This window comes from Vombatus ursinus, unplaced genomic scaffold (genome assembly GCF_900497805.2).
Source record: "Vombatus ursinus unplaced genomic scaffold, bare-nosed wombat genome assembly UNPS02014817.1, whole genome shotgun sequence".
NCBI lineage: Eukaryota > Metazoa > Chordata > Mammalia > Diprotodontia > Vombatidae > Vombatus > Vombatus ursinus.
In genome coordinates, this window is record NW_020954595.1 from 651,155 (window position 1) to 671,998 (window position 20,844).

General features: G+C 39.1%; 1 protein-coding gene across 1 annotated transcript in view; it reads right to left on the reverse strand.

The window, feature by feature from the left end:
* The window catches only part of SCN11A (sodium voltage-gated channel alpha subunit 11), a 127,871-nt gene extending 107,679 nt beyond the window's left edge, over positions 1-20,192 (reverse strand). The window contains exons 1-3 of the mRNA XM_027835817.1: positions 19,986-20,192; positions 17,644-17,762; positions 10,033-10,122 (exon numbers count right to left, since the gene is read on the reverse strand). Coding sequence (XP_027691618.1) covers positions 10,033-10,122; positions 17,644-17,762; positions 19,986-20,177 — 401 coding nt within the window. The 5' untranslated portion in view covers positions 20,178-20,192. The remainder of the gene's footprint in view (positions 1-10,032; positions 10,123-17,643; positions 17,763-19,985) is intronic.
* Positions 20,193-20,844: the final 652 nt, after the last annotated feature.

The window sequence follows — 20,844 nt, forward strand, 5'->3', positions numbered from 1 at the left end:
ATTCCACCTAAATTAATTAACTTATTCAGTGCCATACCAATCAAACTACCAAAAATTATTTTATACAGGTAGAAAAAATAATAAAATTTATCTGGAAGAACAAAAGGTCCAGAATGACAAGGGAATTAATGAAAAGAAATGCAAGGGAAGGTGGTCTAACCATACCAGATCTTGTATTATAAAGCAACAATCATCAAAACTACTTGGTCCTGGCTAAGAAATAGAGTGGTGGATCAGTGGAATAGGTTAGGTATGCAAGACACAACAGTCAATGACTATAATAATCTACTGTTTGAGAAACCCAAAGACCCCAGCTTCTGGGATAAGAACTCACTATTTACCAAAAAGTGCTGGGAAAACTGGAAGAGACTATGGCAGAAACTAGGCATAGACCAACATCTTACACTGTATATCAAGATAAAGTAAAAATGGGTGCATGATTTAGACATAAAGGGTGATACCATATATAAATTAGGAAGAGTTTACCTCTCAGATCTATGGAGAATGGAAGAATTTATAACCAAACAAGAAATAGAGAACATTATGAAATGCAAATTGGATAATTTAGGTTACATTAAATTGAAAAGGTTTTGCACAAACAAAGCCAGTGTCACCAAGATTAAAAGAGAAACAGAAAGCTGGGAAACAATCTTTAGAGCCAGTGTCTCTGATAAAGGCCTCGTTTCTAAAATATATAAAGAATTGGGTTAAATTTATAAGAATACAAGTCATTCTCCAATTGATAAATAGTCAAAGTACATTAACAGGCAGTTTCTGAGGAAGAAATTGAAGCCATCTATAATCACATGAAAAAATGCTCTAAATCACTATTGATTAGAGAAATGAAAGTCAAAACAACTCTGAGGTATTCCATCACACCTATCAGATTGGCTAACATGACAAAATAGGAAAATGATAAATGTTGGACAAGATGTAGAAACATTGGAACACTAATGCATTGTTGGTGGAATTGTGAACTGATTCAACCATTCTGGAGAGCAATTTAGAACTATGCCCAAAGGGCTATAAAACTGTGCATACCCTTTGACCCAGTAGCATCACTTCTAGGTCTGTATCCCAAAGAGATAATAGAAAAGGGGAAAGGACCCACATGTACAAAAATATTTACAGCAACTCTTTCTGTGGTGGCAAAGAATTGGAAATTGAAGGGATGCCCATCAATTGGGGAATGGCTAAACAAGTTGTGGTATATGAATGTAATGAAATATTATTATACTGTCAGAAATGATGAGCAGGTGGACTTCAGAAAAATCTGGAAAGACTTACATGAACTGATACAGAGTGAAGTAAACAGAACCAGAAGAATATTGTACACAATAACAGCAAGGTTGTGTGATGACTGACTTAGATAGACTTACTTCTTCTTAGCCATGCAAGGATCTAAGACAACTCCAAAAGATTCATGATGGAGCATGCTATCCACACCCAGAGAAAGAACTTTGGAGTCTGAATACAGATGGAAGCATACTATTTGCTCTCCTTTTTTTGTTGTTTCGCTTCGTTTCTTCTTTCTCATGGTTCCTCCCATCGGTTCTAATTCTTCTTTACAACTTGACTAATGTGAAAATATGTTTAATGCGAATGTATATGTAGTGACTATATCAGATTACACACCATCTTGGGGTGGGGGAGGGGAGGAAGGGGGAGAAAATTTGGAACTCAAAATCTTATGGAAGTGAATGTTGAAAACTAAAAATAAATAAACTTTTTTTATTTTAAAAAAGAAATGATGAGCTCAATGATTTTAGAAAAACATGGATAAACTTGCATGAAATAATGAAGAGCAAAATGAGCAGAACCAAGAGAACATTGTATATAATAACAGCAACATTGTTTTCAGAACAACTTTGAGCAAATAAGTCATTTTGACTATTATAAATACCCAAATTAACTAACTACAAAGGACATATGAAGGAAGATGTGATCTGTACCCAGAGAGAGAACTGATAAATGGAAGTATGTGTAGAATTATTTTACATATATATGCATACATATACGTATACATGTATATATACATCCACACACATTTGTGTCAAATGGTAGCCATCTCTTGGGGGAGAGGGGAGAAAAAAGGGAAAAAATGAAACTTACACAATCACTTTAATATATGTTTAAAAAGAATAGCAAGTTGTACATAATAGATTAGTGGTTTCATATACAATCATATTTTTTATTATACTATGTTATGGGGGAAAAACTAACAAACAAACAAACAAACAAAAGCTCTTAGTGTTAGGAAAGTTGTCTTCACACAAAGCCTAAAATTATCTGTTTTCGATTTCCATCCATCGTTCCTAGTTCTATCCCCAGAGGTCAAAAGGAATCATCCCACTTCTACTTGACTGCCTCTCAAAGACCTGTTCTTCTAGAGTCCTCATTCTCCTAGAAAGACAAAAACAAGGCAGGGCTCTCCTGCTCAACCCAAGTGAGCAGAATCAAGGAAGACACACCAATTTGCACAGAGAAAAGAGAGCAGTATTTCAATACTAATGATGAGCTATCCCCAGGTCACATGGTGTTAGGAAAATTCTGAGTAGAAAACCAAGTTCCTAGCCATCCACCCTGCTGAAACAATCGTAAGCAGTCAGACGAGATCGCCAGTGCCAGATGGGGCCTTTCAATGTTTCAGGAAACATATCATTCGAAGGTCTATTTGGCTTGTCTGCTATAGGTCTATGTTCTTGCCTGACGCATATGCGCTTGGCTGAGTGCTCATTGACAGGTTTCCTTTCAGCCAAATGCCAGGGTAGCTATACAATAGAAAGAACAAGGGCAAGGAATGAGAGCTGAAGGGTAGTTCCTTGAAGGCAGGGACTGTTTTTTCCCTCTTTTTGTTTCCTCAGCACTTAGCACAGTGCCTGACACATAATGCTCATTTAATAAGTGTTTGATTGATTATGCTTACTACCTCAGTGACCTTGGGCAAATCACTTTAACTCCTGGTGCCTTTGTTTCCTCATCTGTGAAATGAGAGATTTGACTAGGTGGCTTCTAATGTCTATGTCAACTAGGTCTAGTTCTATGGCCACTTCAAGGCCTTCTCCTCTCCTATCTCCTCCAGTGAGTGGGAGACAAGCACTTTTGGAGAGCTACAGAAGCAGATAGATTTCTCAATGAAAAGTATTAGCCCAAATATCAGTTCCACCATAACCATCCATAACATATAGCAAATAAACCCACTTATTCAAATCCATAGCAAAACCAGAATCAGAGCATTTGGTGGGAAAGGGGTCAAGTCTTGGGTATTAAGTTTGGGGTCCTCCTTTCCTCATTAAGAAATAGAAATCAACTTCTGGGCCATGTGATGAACGAAGTTTTGATTAGACATTTTCTCTGATCTCTCAAACTTCTACAAAACAGGAACTATGTGCCAAAGATAAAGAAACTTCAGTTGTTTTCATGATTTAGGATACCCAGAATCCAAAAGAAGGAAAAAAACAAAACAAACAAGCCATGAACTGACTTCTACATTAAGAGCTCACTCAGCACCTCCGCTACATCCCACACTACTGGCAGCAAGTCTGCACCAGGTGACTCACACTAACTTGTAACAAAAGCTGCCCACACCTTGATCTCCTCTCTCTTTTTGGTACCCTGGAGAGTGAAGATCCTGTTCTAGGCTGTGGAAGTCTGCTCAGAGCAGAACAGAGAGCCAGCAGCCTCTGCAGTGCTCCAGACTATAGAAGTGCCCCAGCCAGCAGCAACAGTGTTGGAAAAGTTCTTTGACCTGCCGGTGCCAAGTCAGAGAACTGAGGAACTGAGGGAGTGGAATAGCACAACAGGACAGGATACAATGGAAGGGACAGGGGATGCTATGCAGGACTCCACTAAGCCTGAGGGAAGGTACTCAGTACCTAGCTGGGGCCAATTCTGACCACTCAAAAGTCACTTGGAGCAGAGATCCAGGCTGGTGTATTTTGAATTGCCAAGTGTGGGAGGAGGCTGAAATGCTTTGAGCTCCCAAGGAAACCACCATCAGAGTCAGTCAGAGACTCAGAAAGTGAGTATTAAGGGAAAATAAGAGTGACTCCAGCCCCAGAGTCCATTGGCATGGAACTCCCTCATTGGTGGAGATCAGTGCCGGCACCTGCGTGAGGCGCAAGAAAGAGTTGTCAAGGATGGAAGAGAGCCTCAATCTCCAGCCTTCTTTGAATTCTCTTCAAGCTTTTCAGCCTTCAGGACCTGCTATGAGTCTCAAGGAGCTTTTGGCCCTTCTGACTTATAGCTTCGAGAAGATGGAAGACGCCAACTCTGTTTTGGGTTGCTAAAAGAAAATATTCAAGGAAGAAGGAAATATGAGAGGATCTGGCACTCTCCCTCAGCTTGCTGCACTAGAGACTTCAGGGAACTTCTCCTTGGGTAAAATTTAGGACTCTCTCTCTCTTTCTGTCTTGGCTGAGCTGAATTACCTCACTGCCAATGGGAGAACTCCTTCATTCTGTATTATCTGGTATATATTCTCCTATATATAATTTCTCTGCCTTCTATTTTGCCATCAATTTGGGTAAATAGGGGTGGGAAAAGGGGTCAAGCCTTTGGTATAAAGTTTGTGGTCCTGCTCACCTCATTAATGAAACAGTGACTAGAAGTCATATTAAACCTGAAAACTACATTCCCTAGATGAATAATATTTAAGGAAGCAGATAGATATAATTCTTGCCCAGTACTCCCTCTTTCTAAGGAGAGCAGAGTGGCAGCCTCTGGCCTCAACTTTTTACTTCCCTTCCTGGCAGGAATTAAAGTATGTATCCTTCACCTTTCTTCAAATTGCACGATGCTACCACCCCACCCCCGTTACATTTGAGGCACAGCCCTTGCAACATAAGGAGGAAAAGACCAAAGTTACTAAAGATTACAAGAGGAAGAAAATTCAAAGGTCTTGAACATAAGTAGTTAAGTCAACAAGGGATTCATCATTAGCAGAAGAAATATGGCCTCCACATCTAGTAAATGAAGTTCAGGAATCTGTGAATAAATACTATAAAACAAAGGAACATGATTCAACATGTGAAGAGACAAAAAATCCTGTGGAATGTGAGAAGAACATGAAATCACAACCTACTGCTCTTGGGTAGTTCAAAAGAGAAATGAGAATTATGAGAGCAGAATTTATGGCCTACACAGCAAAATTATCAGGCTGAATAGAAAAAAATTAGAATTCTGTGATGGCAAGTCTCAGCAAAGAACAAAAAAGATAACAATAGATTGGGAATGTAGAAGAGAAGCAAAAAAAGAAAGAAAGAAAATATGCTGATTATGCAAGCAAACATAGTGATCTAAAAGACAGAATACATAGATGCAGATTAAGGATCATAAAAGCATACAACAGGACAAACAGTCTTAACACCACAATGAAAAAAATTATAAAAAGAGAACTGCCCAGAATTTCTGAATATAGAAAACATTAGACTAGCATAAAGAATTAATAGATCACTTCCAGGGGGAAAAAACTCAAGGCTACAAACTCCAAGACACATCGTAGTTAAATATAACTATTCAATTCAAAAGCAAATTCTTCAACTCATCATGAAGAAAACCCTTCTAATTCAAAGGAAAGGAAATTCAAATAACACAAGACTATTCTGCATCTACAAGAAAACATAAGAGGGAATGGAATAATGTGTTTCATAGAGCAACAGAGCTTAGGATAGAGTCCAGGGTGACCTATCCTGCAAAGCTAAGCTTAACAATAAATGAAAAACAATTGACATTCAATAATAGTCATTTGAAACCTCTTTAGAAAGAAAACCAGATGTTAAGACATTACTTGCTCTTCAAGCACCCCAAATAAGAGAAATGTAGGAGTGAATAAAGGCAGCTGCCAAGAATAACAATAACAACACAGTAACAGCAGAAAGACCAGAAAGAGATCTTTTTTTTTCTTTTGTTTGTTTTGCTAGGCAATTGGGGTTAAGTGACTTGCCCGGGGTCACACAGCTAGTAAGTGTCAAGTGTCTGAGGCCAGATTTGAACTCAGGTCCTCCTGACTGACAGGCTGGTGCTATACCCATTGCGCCACCTAGCTGCCCCATGAGATCTTTTTCTAAATGTGCACAAGGAGACGAGGGAAAAAGTGATGAAGAGAGTGAGAGAAAAATGAGAGTGAGGGGAAAATGAAATTTATAAAACTAATGAATAGTACTATTTGAAGGGGAGAAGAGGAAAGAGGAATCTACCTGAATGCCTGAGAGAGAAAAAAGAGGGAAGAGTTATATAACCAGATAAAATCAAGAGGCAAAAATGGAACTAACAACCAAACTCCAAAGGGAAAGGGGTAATAAACAAGAGGAGGGAATCAATGGTGAAGGGAAGAAAACAAGTGGGAATAGGCCACCTTAAAAAAAAGACTAAGGTAAAGTAACTGAAGGAACATAGTACTGTGTTTACATCAGAAGAGAGAAAAAAAATCATAACTTGGAAAACTCCAATATTAGAGACAGAATGAGGAAAATGTAAACCTAACTCACATAACTTTAAAGTTGAATGTATTAAGAAGTCCTATAAAAATTAATAAGAAAGACAGGTTGGGTAAGAAAACAAAATGCTACAATCTGTTGTTTACAAGAAACACATTTTAAAAACAGATATACATGAAATAATACAGGGGATAGAATTTTTTTTACTATGCATTAAGTGAATCTAAAAACATAAGAGTTATACAGTTATATGCTAACAAAACTGAGGACAAAAAAGAAATAAAGCAATACCATCAAAAATATAAAATACCCAACCCACCAGAAGAACAGATAGAGATCTTAAATAATCAGCATCAGAAAAGGAAACAGATCTAGCTTAAAAAAAAACTACCACAGCAGGAGGAAAGAACAAAACCAAACCCTGGTCCTTAAGGATTTATGGAAGAATTCTATCAAGCTTTAAAGAACTGTTAGTACCCATATGTCACAAATTAATCTCAAAAATTGAGAAAGAAAGGGCCCTACTAGAATCCTTTTATGAGATAAATACCTAAACCAGAAAAAAAGGTCCACTATCTAAACCAGAAAAAGATAAAACACTGAAAGAAAACCATAGGCTCATATACTGACTCAATATTGACTCAAAAATTTTAAACAAAATCTTATCAAACAAACTACAGTGATTTATCCAAGAAATTATTCATTATGATCAAGTGGGATTTATGCCAGGGACACTAAGATGGTTCAATATTAGGAAAACAAAAACATAATCAACTACCTCAAAAGCAAAAATACCAAAATCATCTCAATAGATACAAAAAAAAAATCTTTGACCATGTGCAGCATTCTTTATGCCTAAATAAATAAACTTACAAAGTATAGTCATAAAATATTTTTAATATCATAAAAAAGTATCTCTCTAAAACCAAAAGCAAGCATTATATTCAATGGGGATACACTAGAACCTTGTCCAGCAAATATGGGAATGAAGCAAGAGTACACACTTTCTCCATTATTTGATATTATTCTGGATATACTCGCAATAGCAGAGAGAAACAAACAGAAAGAGAAGATGGATAATGAAGAGAGGGAGAGAAATCCTTTTAGTAAAGGGGTAAAAAATGGAATTTTAAAAACTAATGAATAATACTAGTTGAAAGGGAGAAGAAGAAAGAGGGATCCACCTGACTACCTGAGAGGACAAAAAGAAAAGAGAAGACAAGAGGAAAAAAATTAAAGGAATAACAATAAAGAGGAGATTAAATTTTCCCTATTTGCTGACAATAGGGTGGCTACCCTTGGAAAACCCTGGGGAATTAGCAAAGATACTAATTGAGACAATTAATAGCATTAGCAAAGTTATAGACCACAAAAGAAATCCTCAAAAACCAACAACTTATTTATATAACAATAAAACACAAGATGCAATAATAGAGAGTGGATTCCTTTTCCAAATAACTATGAAATGCATAAAGTATCTGGGGATCAGATTCCACTGGGAATGGTAAACCACTCCAATATCTTTGCCGAGAAAACCCCATGGACAGTATTGGTGTGCTATAGTCTGCGGGGTCACAAAGTGTCAGACACAACTGAACAACTAAACAACAATAATCTGGGGATTAACCTACCAAAGCACATAAGACTTCTATAGACTCGATTACAAAATATTCTTTAAAGAAATAAAGAACAACCCAAATACCTGGAGGAATATTTAGTGTTCATGGCTAGACCTTGGCAATATAATAAAAATTACAATACTACCAAAATTAACTTATATTTTTAATGCTATGCCAATCAAATTGATAAAATAATAACTTCATTTGGAAAAATAAAACATCCCAGATATCAAGGAAATGATTAAAAGAAGTAAGGGCAAAGGTAGAATAGCACTTACAGACCTCAAACTTTATTATAAAACATTAGTCATCAAAACCATCTAGAATTGGCTAAAAAAATAGAGATCAGTGGAACAGACTAGATGAGGAGAATCAGGAAAAAATAGAACTTAATAATCCAGTATTTGATTAAGTGGAAAATATAAATTACCTAGAAAAAAAACTCTTGATTTTCAAAAAATTGCTGGAAAAATTGGAAAGTAATCTGGCAGAAATTAGGCACAGACCAACACCTTACACCATATTCCACAACACGTTGTAAAAGGATGTGATCTTAATATTAAAAGTCATACTATATAATACTAGAAAAAAATAGATGATATACCTCTCCTAGCTATGGATAGGAGATGTATGCTTAACCAAACAAGAGAAAGGAGCAATTACGAAAAATAAATAACTTTGATCACATTAAACTGAAAAGTTTCTGCACCGGCAACATTAAGGCATCTAGCATAAGAAGGAAGTGAATGAATGGGGGGGGAGGGGCGGGAATCTTTGTATTCAATTTTTCTGAGAAAGGTTCAGTATCTAAGATCTGCAAATAATACATACATTGATAAATATGTCTATGTCTATGCATATACACACATATATGCATACATATACATACATGTATATATATGTTTATATGTGTATATATGCATACATACATATATAGTTATATAGACAGTTTTATATATAGTTATATATTAATCATATGTGTGACTGATAGCCATCCCCTAATAGATAAGTAGTGAAAGGATAGGAACCAAGAATTCTCCAAAGAATTCACAACCACATTCTGTGTTAAATGACTTTGGTTTGAATCCTAACTCTGCTACTTACCACATATGTGACCTTGAATAAGTCACATAACCCTGGTTCTCAGTTTTCACATCAATCAAATCATCCAGAGGCACTTATTAAGCACTCAATAGGTTTCCAGCAATACGCTTGGTGTTTGGGGCTACAAAGACAAAAGGGCAAAACCCCTTTTGTTCAATGAGGGGGATATAATGTACATATATATTATTATCCATAATAATACAGCATGAACATAAGGTGGCTTGAGGAGGAAATCAATTATCAGGTGGGTGGATCAGGAAAGGCTTCATGTAGAAAGTGCTTTTGAACTAAGTCATCAAGGAAACAAGAGATTCTAAGAGGTAAAGATGAAAAGAAAGTGTATTTCAGAGATGTGGGACAGCCATAGCCAAATAGACGATTTTGACTGGATGCCTGATTCTGTGTGTGCTCAGACAACTCTGAGCCAGAGGAGAAAGAGAGAGGGATAAAAAGGGTTACTATATAACCCTAAAGGACAGATAACTACTCAGTGTTTTATCTAAACTTTATCTTTTTACTCATTATCTACAATAAGCTATGTACAGCAAGTGCATAATAAATGTTTAAAACCATAGTTTTCCTCAAAGTTCAAATTGTTTTAAAGAAACAATTCAGCAAAGACTCGGACATTTTCTGAAAACTCTTCATTTCATCTAAGTTGTTTTAGGAGATTTAAATTCATCTGTGGTCACATTCACTCCCAGAGCCCTGGGAGATAAAAAACCTCCCAGAAATCACATCCAAATTTGTCCTAGAGGAAAATAATGTCCAGTTTCTCATCTCTTAGCCTTTTCTCAGTAAACTATGGAAACAAAAGCAGAAGGAAGCAAGGGTAAGTGTCGGGAGCAGAGGGATCCAGGGGAGACACTTACTCAGCATATTTATTGACATTGCCGTCTTTTACAGCAGCCATGAAGACGCAGTTGACAATAACAGTGCATATGATGAACATGCTGAATAGCGTGAACAGGACGGTTAAGGAAGACACAAGAAAACACGGAAAGAACAATGAAACAGGAACATAGCCAGCGGAGCTGTCTTTGGTTCTCGCTGCTCTCTACCCATCCAAGGTCTTCCTGGAGGCTCATTGCAGCTCTAAGGCGCAGCTTAGGCCAAAGAGGGCGTCAACGCAGCCTGGCTAGCTTGGTATTACTCCTGTAAACACTATTCTCAATACTTTTTGTGTTTGGAAAGAGGGTCCAAACCAGGGGTGGGGAACCTGAGGCCTCAAGGCCACATGTGGCCCTCTAGGTCCTCAAGTGTGGCCCTTTGACTAAATCCAAACTTCACAAAACAAGCCTCCTTAATTAAAGGATTTGTTCTGTAAAACTTGGACTCAGTCAAGAGGCTGCACCCGAGGACCTAGAAGACCACATGTGGCCTCAAGGCCACAGGTTCCCTACCCCTGGTCCAAACTCTCTCACTCTTTGTCTGGGGGTCAGGTGTCACCTGCAATCAGCATAAAAAGAGAGAGCTGGGTACCAAGGCCCATACACATACACAGATATATGGTACAAGTGGAAGGAAGAAAGGAAGGAAAGAAGGAAGGAAGGAAGGAAGGAAGGAAGGAAGGAAGGAAGGAAGGAAGGAAGGAAGGAAGGGGAAAAGGGAGGAAAAAGGGAGGGAAGGAGGAAGGAAGAAATGGAGGAAGGAAGGAAGGAAGGAAGGAAGGAAGGAAGGAAGGAAGGAAGGAAGGAAGGAAGGAAGGAAAAGGGGAGAGATGGAAGGAAACAAACATTTACTAAGCACCTACTTTGTACTAGACACTGTGATAAGCTCTTTACAAATATTATCTCATTTAATCCTCACAGTAACCCTGGAAAGAAGGTACTATTCTCATCCACATTTTATAAAGGCAAACAGAGGTTAAATGTCTTGGCCAGTATCACACAGCTAGTAACTTAAGTGTCTGAGGCTAGATTTGAAGTTGGTCTTCCTGACTCTAGGCCCAACATTCTATCCACTGCAAACCCTAAATAGAGGAGTGTGCTCCAAGGTCTGGCAGCCTTGTTAACGTCTGTATACCATTAGTCAGTCAGTCAGTTAGCATTTATTAGGTGCCTACTATGTACCAGGCACCATGCTAAGTTCTGAGGATATGAAAAGAGGTAAAAGACCACCCTTAAGGAGGCTACAATCTAATTGGCACAAGCCAACATGTACAAACAAGCTATAATAAGGATTAAAAAGAAAATAATTACAAGAAAGAAAGCATTAGAATTAAGAAGGGTTGGGGGAGGCTTGGGGAAGATGGAATTTTAGCCATGATTTAAATGAAGCCAGGGAAGCCAAGAGGCTGAGATGGGGAGGTAGAGCATTCCAGGCATAGGGAAAAGCTAGAGCAAATTCCCAGATCCCAGAGTCAGAGGGTCTTGCTCACGTAACGGCCAGTCCCATGTCACTGTATTGAAGACCAAATGGCAGGAAATAAGATATAAGAAGACTATGGAGGGAGGGAGGTTATAAAGGGCTGTGAATACCAAACAAAGGATTTTGCATTTGATCTTGGAAGTGATAGGAAGCCACTGGAGTTTATTGAGGAGGAGGGTGACATGGTCAAACCTGTGCTTTAGGAAAATCACCTTGATCCCTGAATGGAAGCTGTATTGGAGTGGGGCAAGACTTGAGGCAGGCAGACCCACCATCAGCTGTTGCAGTAGCCTAGGCATGAGATGGTGGGGGCCTGCAGCAGAGTGGGGGTAGTGTCAGAGGAGAGAAGAGGATATCGTCAAGAGATGGTGCAAGGGTGAAATAAAAACATACCTTAGTGACAGGACAGATAAAGAGAATGAGAGCTAGAGAGGACTTGGGGGTGACATCTAACTTTGTGAGTAAGGGGGACTGGGACGATGGTGATTCCTTCAACAGTAATGAGGAAGTTAGGGAGGGGGGAAGATTTGGGGGGGATAACGAATTCAGTTTTGAACATGTTGAGTTTAAAATGTCTACTGGATATACAATTCAAGATGTCATGTGGAGATGTGAGACTGGAGGTCAGCAGACAGGTTAGGGCAGGAAAGGGAGATTTGAGAATCATCAGCATAGAGAAAGCAATTGAATCTGTGAGAGCTGATGAGATCACCAGGTGAAGTAGTATAGAGGGAGAAGAGGAGAGGGCTCAGATCAGAACCCTGTGGGACACCAAAGGTGAAAGAGCATGATCTGGATGGGGATCCAGCAAAGGAAACTGGGAAGAAGCAGTCAGGGAGGAAGGAGGAGAACCAGGACAGAGAAACAAGGAGAGAGAAGAGAGTATAAAGGAGGAGAGGGTGGTCAGTAGTATCAATGGCTGCAGAGAGGTCGAGGAGAATGAGGTTTGACAAAAGGTCATTGGATTTGGCAAAGAAGAGGTCATTGGTCACTTTGGAGAGAGCAGCTTGGGTGAAATGAAAAAGTCAGAAGCCAGATTGTAAGGGGTTAAGAAGAGAGTGAGAGGAGAGAAAGTGGAGGCACCTATTGCAGATGGCCTTCTCAAGGAATTTTAGACACAAAGGGCAGAAGAGATATAGGATGATAGTTATTGAAGATGAAAGGATCAAGTGATGGTTCTTTCAGGATGGGGGAGACGTGAATTTCCAACGGAAGCAGATGTGAAGGAATTAGTAGACAAGAAGAGATCAAAGATAAGTGACAGAGTGAGGGTGGTAGAGGGAACAATCTGCTGGAGAAGAAGGGGATGGAATGGGATCATTTGTGTAGGTAGAGCCGTTTGTCTGGGTAAGGATTACGGCCACCTCTTCATGTGAGATAGAGGAGATAGTGGCAGAAAGCTTAGGAGGTGAGAAGAGGGGAGAAGGGGAGGTCAAGGTGAATGGCCTCAATTTTTTCTGTAAAGATGAAGGAAGGTTCTCAGCTCAGAGACTTGTGGGAGGGGGCCCATGAGAAATTTGAGGAGGAATAAAAAGGTTTAGAAGAGCCACTGAGGAAAGTGGAAAAGTGAGTTGATAAGGCAGGGACAGCAGGATTACTTAGCAACAAAGAGGGCCTAACTGATATTGTGTGGGCCTGGTCAAAATGGTTACATGATTTCCTCCACCTTTGTTCAGCAGCACATGTGTAGGAGGGAAGGTGGTGGATGGTGGGAGTGATTCAAGGCTGAGAGTTGGCAGAGCATAATCAGTGAAATGGTGAGGGGGCTAGGAATTCAACAGAGGAGCATTGTATAAAGTTTAGCTGATCCACCAAGAGGTCAAATGAGGAGAAGAGGAGGTACTGGCTAGTGCAGAAGAGACAGCATGGGAGAGGGAATGAGGGATTGTGGGTCATGGTGCAGATGAAGAGGAGGGTTTGGTAAGGGAAGGGAGAGGGAGAGGAGAAAGGCCAATAGATTAGGTTGGATAAGGAGATTTAAGAATTCATGAATGTGGAGGAGGTGCGGCTGAGGTGGAGTGAAGGACATAGGTTAGAGGAAATAAGTAGGCTGAGAAAATGACAGTGTTTTAGAAGGCAGGAGCTGGAGAAGGGAGAAGAATTCTGAGCCAGGTACTAACTTCACTGAGACAGGAAGAAGAGTGACCTAGAGGTCTGTAAACAACAGCTTCCAGGACTTTGGTTGGATGGTGCATATGGATAGCATGAACCTCAAAAGAGGAGAGGTTACTGAGTGATAGAAACTGGCAATGGGGAGCAAGAAGTATTCCGACTTCCTGGCCTCGACCAGTAAGCCAAGAAGAATGAGTGATGGTATAGCCAATACTGGAAAGGGCCCAGGGCTAGGCTAACACCATAGGAATGTGGTGATTCCTTGTACCTTATCAACCGTCTAATGAACACTGAAAGTTTATTCATTTCCCTCTAAATCTGACACCCTAGGGCAAAGCTCTGATTAGCCTACCCTAGGTTTAGCCCAGGAGCTTCTATTCAACTGAAGCGACAATTGCAGTGAATAATTCTTATCACTCTTGAAAAAATCGTGCCAGACCCTCATCTTCCTCGTCGTCTTCTTGCTTTTCTATAGGAGTGTCCCTGAGGATTCACTGCCGTTGGATTTTTGTATCAACCCCTGAACTCCTGGAGAAGAAATTCCCTTTATCAATACAGATTGTCAAATATCCTGTAATTTATAATCATAGAAAGTTGCTTGGGACACTAAAATGTAATGTGATTTGCCCAGGATCACATAGGAAAATACATGCCAAACCTAGAAATTGAACCCAGGTTGACCAAACTCCAAACACTGCTTTCTATCCACTACATCACGCTACTTGTCATTGTCCACTTGGCCCAACAATAACACTTTCCAGTGTTTGTAATCAAGCTTAGGTCCTACCTATTCTGTGAAGCTAACTTCTCCAACCTCATCTCATTCTTATCTCTCTCTTCCCCAGCCTCCTATAGCAAATGTGGCACGGACCACACAATTCAACTTCGGTCATATATCATTCATGAAGATCCCATGCGTGCTAGTCTATAGGCTTTATAATCTGCAGTGGCAGGAATCCTGTCCTCTTCTCTTGCCTCCCCCCACAGTGCTTAGCACAAGGATGGACACACAGAGGGACACTCCACAAATCTATTGGCTCATTAATGACCTCCCATAAACTCTTATTCTACAAAATTCTTCAGGTGGTTCCTGTTTTTAAGTACCCTGTCCATCTTGCTGGCATCCTACAAACATCATCCTGTAATATTCATCATGTTGTTACCCATTCATCATGTCACACAGGGTGTCACTTGTTTGTGGCATTGCCTAATGGCAAAGTCAACTCCACTAATTCTTTCCCATTGCAGTATGCTCACTCCTTACCCACCTTACCCATCCCCCCACTCTCTCTCTTGCCCAGCAATCTCACAACTGACCTTCCTCCCCTGAAACAATGAAAGCCCCATCTGCCTGTGCTCTCTTCTCTCATCCTTCCCGCCAACCTGATCCCCCTTCTCCTCATCAAACTTTGTCTCTCCTTGGAATAAAAGAGTCTAATTTCTAAAAAATAATGGTCTTCCTAAGTCAAAAAAAAAACAAATGACCCACAAAAAATCCTCTGGAAAGATAAGGAGGATCCCATGGGCTAAAATTCTATAGGGAAAGTCAACCTAGACTGAAATTTTGAATACATAAAAACAAGCAATTCTGATAAAGAAAAATCAATGTCTAAAGAGCCCCAATGCAGACACCCAGGGAACTTACCAACCAACTTCACTTTCTTAAAGATGGATACAGGAGGTGGAAACAAGGACAGATAACACAGGAGGAATACATGTCATGTATGCGTGGTTCTATAAGAATAGTGTTGGAAGTGTTAATGCCTTGAATGATCTAAAGCTGAAAAGCAAAAGGCAAGCCAAAAAAAAGAATCAGGTCATTTTCTCTGTAGCTATATTGGTGAAGAAAAAGTCAAGGAAGGGATGGGACCCACTTCTCAGATGGACAAGACAAGGACAACTGACAGAGAAAAAGCAGAGCTTTTCAATATTATTTTGTTTCTATTTTCTAAGCCAAGGAGAATGACTGTCGGAAGTGGGAAAAGACAGAACAAAAATAGCTATAGACAACTGATACCCTAGACCAGAGGCCACTCAAAATTCCCAGGTGTAGCCAGATCAGATGAAAATGTAATTGGGAAATGTTTAACAAAATAAATAAAATACGACATAGATAATGTTAACTTGTGGTTTTCTAAGTCAATTTGCAGATGCAGGGATCTGTTTTTATTTGAGTTTGCCACCACAGCTCTAGACCACAGTTTTGGGGAGTGGCCCCAGGCATACTTGATTTCACTTACAACTCCCCGCCAAACTTCTTCAAAGCTGTCTCCTCCTCACCACCTGCCTTGCCATCACATAGATTCTCTCTGTTCTCTGTTGTCTTCTCCTATGAGAATATAAGCTCCTTGAGGATACACATTGTTTTGCTTACTTATATTGTTAACCCCTCCATGCTTAGCCCAGTGTCTGGCACAAAGTAAGAGCTTAATAAATGCAATAAATGCACTCTCTCTCTCTCTCTCTCTCTCTCTCTCTCTCTTTCTCTCTCAGAAAGCACCTAAATGAAAGTTATCTTAGAGTTGTGAAGTTCAATTTTCAAACCCAAGTATAAGATTTTATATTTATAGTTCTTTCATATTATATTTATATTATGTATATTTATAGTTCTTGGGTTTAGCCCAACATTCTGAATTGTCATGATATTTTTGGACCCTGATTATTATCCCATTAGTGATGCATCATAATTTTGCATCATCTGCAAATTTGATAAGCACATCATCAATGCCTTTCTCCAAGCTGCTGATTAAATGTTAACTAGCACAGTGCTAAAGACAGAGCCTTGGGATATTCCAGTAGAGACCTCTTTGCAAGCTGACATCAAATGATTAATGCATACTTCCAGGATCTAGCCATTCAATCAATTTTGATTTTGCCAGAATGTAATATCTTCTTGTTCACATCTCTTCCACAAGAAAAGCTTAAGAGACTGCCAAATACTCCACTAAAATCTAGGCAACTATATCTATAGCATTTCCCTGACATAAGTCAATCTACTAATATTGCCAAAAAAGGAAATGACGTTAGTCTGGCATGACTTGTTTTTGATGAAGTTATATGGAATCTTATGATAATCACCTTTTTTTCCCTAGATATTCCATAACCATTGCCTTTAAAACTCTGTAAAATTTGACCTTTCTTATTGCACCTTGTGAAAATCAGAAACATTTGCCCTTTTTCCAACCTATGCTACATCTGCCATTTGACTCAGTCTTTCAAAGATCACTGATGGTAGCTCAGTCAGTCCATCATGAGCTCTTTCAGTGTCCAAACACCATCTTGGTCATCAGGCTCTGGTGACTTGGAATTCATCTGGGTTTACAAAGTGCTTTCTTCCCTGGGGGTTCAACACATTCCTCATTTGTGTTATATAAAATAGGGATAAAAATAACACCTACCTTATGGTTGTTGGGAGAATCAAAATGAGATAACACATATAAAGTGCCACATAAATGCTAGAATGACAATGATGATGATATGCTTTCCAGTCCAAATATCATTCTCTTTGACAGGGAAAACCAAAACAAAACAAAACCTGAATAAATCTGCCTTCTCATTGTTAAGTCTTATCATTGTCTCACCCCCGACAGTGGTCCCAATCTCCCTTTGATTACTCCTATTTTCCCCAATATAGCTTCAAGAAAAAACAAACAGACCCTTTTGTTGTCCTTACACCAAGAAGTCAGGTATGAGATCCTCATCAACACTGATGAAGCTAACGCCCAATATCTTTGAAAGGTGTTTTGAGATGTTATTTAAAGCATTCCTGGATATTGGTACAAGATTACCATTACAAAAGTTACTGACCTTAGTCTTTATAAGGTTATCTGCAATCATATCACTTACTTGACTCTGAAAATTCATACTCTGCACATGGATTCTCAATTACCCAGTCCTATGGAGTTCCTGATGATGGCACATGGCCACCCACTCAGTACATCAAAGATGGTGTATGACTAGTAATGGAAGCAAGGGGAGAAAGAAGGTTAATGAAAGGATATGAATGGACTGAGATGCCAATGGCCGACCTCCTGATTGGATTAAAAGGCCCAAGAATGAATAAGGCTGGCTTGGCACTGAAGCGGTAGATGGTCCTCTTTTTGTTCAACACCATGAATGTCTGAAAGACACAAACAATAGGAAATATATTTAATGATGGGGGAATAAAGAAAGTTAAAGGAAGCATCAAAAACCTGCTTCAAACTAGGCGGTAAGAATCATGATTAATATGGAAATCAAGATTGCGCATAACTTCATTTCTTGACTATCCAACCTAAAGATGTGATTCCAAGGAAGCATTAGCTTTCATATGAAGAATAATCAGTTCTTTGATCAGTTTTTCAAATCATAGGAGTAGGAAAGTATCTTAAGAGATCACGTCTTCCAGTTTCAAATTCCAAACAGAACTACCCTAAAAGTATCCACTTGTCTGTCTTATTCTTGAAATTTTTAAGGGAAGTAGCTTTAAGATCTCACTCAACAACCCACACCAAACACTAACTCCTATGGAGAGCACATGTCCCTTTCAGTCTAACCTAAATACTTTTGGTAGCCATCTATTTCTACATTGAAAAAGGTGAGGAGAGGGGCAGCTAGGTAGCGGCCCTGGAGTCAGGAGGACCTGAGTTCAAATCTGGCCTCAGACACATAACATTTACTAGCTGTGTGACCCTGGGCAAGTCACTTAACCCCATTGCCTAGCCAAAAAAAAAAGGTGAGGATGTTATTTTATGGTTATTGCTAATAATACTTCCTTCAATAACTCATTGTGTCCAAAAAGGAACTCATTATCTTTCCTCTAAAACCATTCCTTCTGGTTACATAAAATTTAAAATTTTTGTACAAATAAAGCCAATACAGTCAAAATTAGAAGAAAAAGAGGAAACTAGGGGGTAATATCTGCAGTTTCTCTGGTGAAGGTCTAATTTCTCAAATTTAGCTGAGCTAAATTTGTAAGACTAAGAGCCATTCTCCAAATGATAAATGGTCAAAATCTGGGAATACTTATATGAGCTGATGCAAAATGAAATGAGCGGAACCAGGAGAACAACTTACACAGTAATAACAATAGTTGAAAACTAATCAATTATGAGACTTAGTAATTCTGACCAATACAACGATCCCTCACAATTCCAAAGAACTCATGGTAAAAAAAAAATGCTGCTGTCCACCTCCAGATAGAGAACTGAGGGACTCAGAGTACAAACTAAAGCATATATTTTGCTCATTTTTCCTTGTTTTTTTTTAATTATGGTTAATGCAGAAATATGATTTGTATGACTTCATATATATAATAGTTATTGCATTTCTTGCCTTCTCAATGAGTAGGGGAGGGGATTGAATGGAGGGAGAAAATTTGGAACTGAAAATTTTTTAAAAATGAGTTTTAAAAATCTCAGTGGCTGAAAATAGTTCATATTTCTATAGCTTTTACCACTTGCAATACACTTTTCTTTTTCTCATATATTATACTCCATCTTTTGGGTGTCTCCAGACTTTTGCATTGGCCATATCCTATACACGAAATGTTCTCCCTCCTTATATCTGCCTCTCAAAATCCCTGGCTCAAATGATACTTCCTTCAGGAGACCTCTCCCATCCCTCCCCTCCCAGCTGCCAGTGCCATCTCCACTAAAGTTAATTTTAGCCTGCAAATGCAGGCTAAATTATATACATATATTTATATATATAATATTATATATTATATATGTGTATTATATAATTATATATATTATATATAACATAATATATCAAATAAATTAAATATGCATATATAAGATAAATATATATGTGTACTTATGTACATGTTGATTCCCCCACTAGAATGTTTTCTATTTTTTTCTGTGTCCCCAGTGTTGGGCACACAGTAAAAACTTAACAAATACTTTCTGTTTAAGTGATTGAATAAAACTGTGAAAGAGACAGGACAGATATTATTTTCCCCATTTTATAGTAAGGAGACAGGCCTTGAGCCATTACAATTTTTTTCTTTCCTTTTAATTCAGTTAAAGGTTCTGCTGTTTTTCTTACTGTGTTTTCTCACCTTTAATTGACTTTTTACTTCAGAAAAGACATGAAGTCAGAACTAAGGACCTCAGTCTTATGACTCACAATTTAATTCTCTATTCACCAAAACTAGTAACATTTTTGCTTCTCTATCCTTCTTTATCCCTCTATTACTGGCCCAGATTTCCACCCCAAGAAACACCCTGAAAAGAGGGGCACAGTCTAGAACTAGGAAGATGAGGGTGAGAACCCCAAGGCCACTGATTCCACAGACATAAAAACACAGTTAGGAACTCTGCCTCAAGCCCTTTCCCCCTAGCGCCCTCCCTGGGCATACCTTGTGGTTCACATAGAAAGGGTCAAGGTCTTCCAGAGGCTTCCCCACAACCTCAGGAGGAATGTCCCCGTAAATCTTGGGCAGCTTCCTAGATACTTTCAAGTCAAGCTGGGGCCGAGGAGAGGCTTCCAAAACTGAGGAGTCTTGGGCATTCTTCTTCAGTTTCTCTGCAGCGATCAGTTTCTCAATCATAGCCAGGGAATCGGGAGTGAAGAGGTGGAAGTTGCGAGCATCTGGGAAGATCACAGGGCAGGCCATCTTTTCTTTTGTCTTTATCCTTGTGATAAAGAGAAATGATGCACTGAGGATTCCAAGGTGAAATAAAACATCATCTGCCCTCAACATGCAATGCCTCCAGAATCAAGAGAAAAGAAACAGATTGGGAAAAGAATTGTATACATAGTATTTCTGATGAAAATTTTACCTCCAAAACCTAAAAGGCACTGATACAAACTTGTGAAAGCAAGACTGATTATGATCACTTGAGAAGTGCTCAAAATAGTTAAAAGTTTGAGCTCACTCAATGGTTAATGGACATTTTCAGTTGGGTGTTACCGAGGCACCAATATGTCTAAAACAGCACTCATTTTCTTCCCCCCAAATCCACTCCTACTCAAAACTCCCCTATGTCTGTCAAAGGTACCATAATCCTTCCATTAACCAAGCTTAGACACCTAGAATCATTCTCTACTCCTCACTCTCCCTCACTGCCCATCATTAATCAGTGGCTGAGTCTGGTTGATGCTATCTCCACAGCATCTGTCCTACCTCGCCCCATTTTTTCCCACTCACATAGCCTTCCAAACCACCTGGTCCTTCTCATTTCCATCTCTAAGAATCCCAAGTCTCCTTCAAGGGT